A 4506-nucleotide genomic window follows, 5' to 3' on the forward strand; every position below is an offset into this window, starting at 1 on the left:
TCAACAACTACTGCACCAAATGGGACGAATAGGGGCTCGTTGGAAAGCTGGAGACGAGGAGGTTGCTGACGGGAGGATAGGCGGGCGCTGTGGCGAAGCGTTGCGGAGTTAACCTTCACAATTCCCATTTCGGACCCGTTGTCACATTTTCCCCATTCATTCATATTTCTTTTATTGTTTCTTTGTTCCCAATTGGATATTTATCATTTACGGTTGCCTAACGGCCCGTTTACATTCCCCCAGTCCATTCATTTCATTTCAAACATATATAAACTAGATAACAACTTGTACATAACAAGTTAGTACTGAATAGACCCGTGAAGGGACAAGCAGAAGTTGCATCCAAGTGGCAAAGACGCCATCCACGACCCTAACGCCCCCTCTGAGCTAGTTGCTCACGTCTAAGACCCCTCACATCATAATACTCAGCCTTGACGTCCAAGAGAGACGTAGGTGAGTGTTTGTTTGAGGTTTTTGCAGACTCAGTAGCACCCACGGACCAAAACCCGGCCCAACGAACCACACCCGTGCACACTACCACCCTCCCCCCTTTCTCTGTCTCGAGTCTAGGCGATAGACCCGTTACAACGTCAAGGCTGAGTATTATGATGTGAGGGGTCTTAGACGTGAGCAACTAGCTCAGAGGGGGCGTTAGGGTCGTGGATGGCGTCTTTGCCACTTGGATGCAACTTCTGCTTGTCCCTTCACGGGTCTATTCAATACTAACTTGTTATGTACAAGCTGTTATCTAGTTTATATATGTTTGAAATGGAATGAATGGCATGGGGGAATGTAAACGGGCCGTTAGGCAACCGTAAATGATGAATATCCAATTGGGAACAAAGAAACAATAAAAGAAAAATGAATGAATGGGGAATATGTGATAACGGGTCCGAAATGGGAATTGTGAAAATTAACTCCGCAACACTTCGCCACAGCGCCCGCCTATCCTCCCTCCAGCAACCTCCTCGTCTCCAGCTTTCCAACGAGCCCCTATTCATCCCATTTGGTGCAGTACTTCTTGAGATGTGGCCATTTCTACATTTCCTATTATGAACACGACTTTGAATTTGCATTAGTTCCTAAGGAATCCTTGTTCCGTGGTACTTCCATCCTCGGCTACATGTGCAGACATGGGAAAGTAGTTTCTGTGGAGGTTCTCTGGTTGTTTTTATAGTCAAATCTTGGTCGATTGTCCTAATTCTTGGTTTAATATTTGCTATAAATTCAACTGAGAATTCCATCTTGTTGATGCTAAGCTTGAAGTATTTTTGCTAATTTTCTTTCTTCCATTTTATCGTATGTAGTCGTAATAATTCGTAAAATTTCGTTAAAATTCAGGTTCTTCTATTTTCTCATATTTACTTGTCGTATGGGGTTTCGTGATTTATCTGGCATATTTCCATAATGGGTTTCCATAGTGTGACTGTTATTTCTCCTACAGCGCACTCACACACCACCCAGTGGCAACCTGGCAGCAGGTCTCCACCAACTTTCAAAGACCTGCACAGGCTGCTGGGGCCTTCAATGACCTACGAAGAGTTTCGAGGTTGTATGGAACAGTACTGTTCCAAACCAGGTGCATCATTGGCATGCCTTTTTTCCACTGGCTTGCCAACTTCCCCCTGCCCCCCTCCTGAGCTTACCTCTCATTATGAGAGGTCACAGACAGTTCATCTGACCGTCATTCTACTGGTTTCATGCCGGAAGGAAGGCACCTCAGCATCTGCTGAGTGCCAGCTCACCAAAGTGCCCAGCGCTTTGGCTTTCTCTGGGCAGGCCAAATCCCTGGCCACAACTGTTCCTTCTCATTGTGAGAAGTCAAAGATGGTCCACACAACCATCTCCCCACCTGTTCCATGTGGGGATAAGAGCATTTCAGCATCTGCTGAGTGCCTGAGGTCTGAAGTGCTCCATGCTTCGACTTTTTCTGGGCCAGCCAAATCCATGGTCCATACGCATTCCTCTCGCTCTGAGAGGTCCAATACGGTCCAAGCAACCGTATCCCCACCCATTCCATGTGGGGAAAAGGGCGTCTCAGCATCCACTGAGCGCCAGCTCACCGATGTGCCCTGTGCATCGACTTTTCCTGGGGCTGTTAAATCTCCAGCCCCTATCTCTTCCTTTCATTCCGAGAGGTCAGTGGCCGTCCCTGCGACCACTCCTCCACCTGTTCCGAGTGGGGAGAAGCGTGTGCAAGTCCGGGTAGGGTGCCAGCTCACTGAGCACCCACGCAACCTGACCTTCAAGTTTTCCAGGTCAAATTGCCCAGTGGTTCTTTCCACTGTCCCCCGGCAACCCGCTTTGCCTGTATGCCCAGAATTGACACGGACAACATGTCCTATGTCGATTCCAGGCCAGGTTAATGGTAGTCTGGCGCCTGTGGACTGCCAGCTTGCGGAAGCGCCGACCCGCACTTCTGTGATCCCTGAGCCATTAAAGGCTCCTACCATCACCCCTGGGTCTGGATCCGTCCCAGACCTAATCATACACACACTCCCACACTCCCAACTCCCATTCCCAGAGTCTGAGGGGGAGAGTGAGTCGCTGGAGGACGACATCACACTTGCTGTTCCAGCAAGCGCAGTATTCCTCCTGCCCAGTAGAAATACTGGGCTGCATCATTTGCGATCGGCTGAGATAGCCGATCAACTCCCTTCACTCATGAAGGGAGACCGTGATCTAAAAGATAGGATCAAATCCTAATCTTTTCTCCCATTCCATGCAGACTGTTTCCAGTCTGTGCTACCTTTGCTGCCATTTAATGGCAGCAATCTCTCATTCTGAGAGGCTCTACAGCCTCTCAGCGCTAGTAGACTGGCTTCTCAGCTTTCGCTGAGAAGTTTCATCGCACCATGGCACGTTCCATGTGCCAGATCCTCCCATACCCAACCATATCGGGTTTCCTATTACTCAAGGCTGCGAAACCAGCCTTGATACGACCTATCAAACCGCTGACAATCGCGGTTTTCACAGTCCCCAGTGACTGCAACCAACTCGCGCGATGAAAATCGCGCAAACGCTCGAGTGGGCCTCACTACCCACTCCCTCCCCTTTCCTCCCACCCTGCGAGGCTAGAGATGGTCTATACGACCATCTCCCAACCGGTTTTATACCAGATCGACGGCACCTCAGCATCTGCTGAGTGCCAGCTCACTGAAGCACATCGCGCTTCGAGGATTTCTAGGACAGTCTAATAACTGACCATATCCCTTCCACTCCCAATCACTAGGAGTGTGTAGAGACGGCCTACATGACCATCTCCCCGCTGGTTTTGCGCTAGAACAAGGGCCCTTCAGCCCCTGCTGAGCGCCAGCTCACAAAAGCGTGTTAGCGCTTCAACATTTTCTGGGCTGTCAAATTGATGGCTCCCACCTCTTCCTCTCATGCTGAGAGGTTGTAGATGGTCCCTATGACTGTCTCTCTACTGGCGTCACACCAGTAGTTCAGCTCTCCAGCTTCAGCTAGGGAGCTGGCTCATGGAAGCGCGCATGCATGCATTAGGACCCGTAAAATTTACGGCCCTTACTCCTTTCCCTCATCCTGAGAGGCTCTGTATGGTCTATCCGACCATACCCCTACTGATTTTATACCAGTAGTACAGCTCTTCAGCTGTTGCTGAGAGCTGACATCCAGAAGCGCCACCCGCTTCATCAATTTTACCCATAAGGATGGGTAAAACTATATTTTCGCTCCCTAACAACTGTTTAGGGAGGAGCGGCCTTTATCGGCCTGGGGTTTATTGACCCCAACACCCCCCTCACAATTGTTTAGAGAGGAGCGGCCATCAATGGCCTAGGGTTTCATGACCCTTATGTTTTTATTTTATTTTATCATTCCTTTTATTGATTAATTCCCTGGAACCGGGAATTTGAAGGCCTAATCACCTTCACAAGTAGAGGTCTAACCACCTCTACCTTATGTTTTAATTTTATCTTAAATTTTTAATCTTGATTTATTCCTGTTAAATTGGGAACTCTTGCGCTGTCACACCAACAGCTCTTAATGGCCTCTACATTACTTTGAATTCTTGAACCATCAAATCAATGGTTCCATGAAGGCCTAACAGCCTTTGCATTAATTCTTGAGCTGTCTCAACAACAGTTTAATAAAGGTCTAACCACCTTTATCTCTAATTTTATTTCGGACTGTCAACAAACAGTTCTGTGTCAGGGACTCGTCCGGGGTCGAGGGGGTCCGGGTATAGCGTCCAGGACCGAGAGCCTGGCGGGGGGCGGATCAGGCGTGCATACTGACAGGCCCGATGCGGGACAGTGGTCCCTGGCCACTTAGACTGAAGTGGAAGGTTGAGAAGAAGGCTACTTCTTCAGTTCCCACTTCAGGTTCGTTTATATACATGCGGCTTGGATCACATGACGGGTGCCACGTCACCCTCGCACACAGCTGTAACCACCCGGGTGTCTCCGTGGGAGATCCCGAGGGCATCCAGTGCAGGCGCGCGTGCTGGGCACAGCGGGAAGTCGCCCGAGGTGCCCGGGCTGGGTA

General features: G+C 49.4%; 1 protein-coding gene across 1 annotated transcript; it reads left to right on the top strand.

The window, feature by feature from the left end:
• Positions 1–1527: 1527 nt before the first annotated feature.
• EI90DRAFT_3121157 (uncharacterized protein) lies at positions 1528–2706 on the top strand (the record flags this gene model as incomplete). Its single annotated transcript, XM_039063376.1, has 1 exon — positions 1528–2706. One exon carries the CDS (start codon positions 1528–1530, stop codon positions 2704–2706), a length of 1179 nt encoding a protein of 392 aa, XP_038918223.1.
• Positions 2707–4506: the final 1800 nt, after the last annotated feature.

This window comes from Cantharellus anzutake, assembly GCF_015039405.1.
Source record: "Cantharellus anzutake strain C23 chromosome Unknown EI90scaffold_15, whole genome shotgun sequence".
Classification (NCBI taxonomy): Eukaryota; Fungi; Basidiomycota; class Agaricomycetes; order Cantharellales; family Hydnaceae; genus Cantharellus; species Cantharellus anzutake.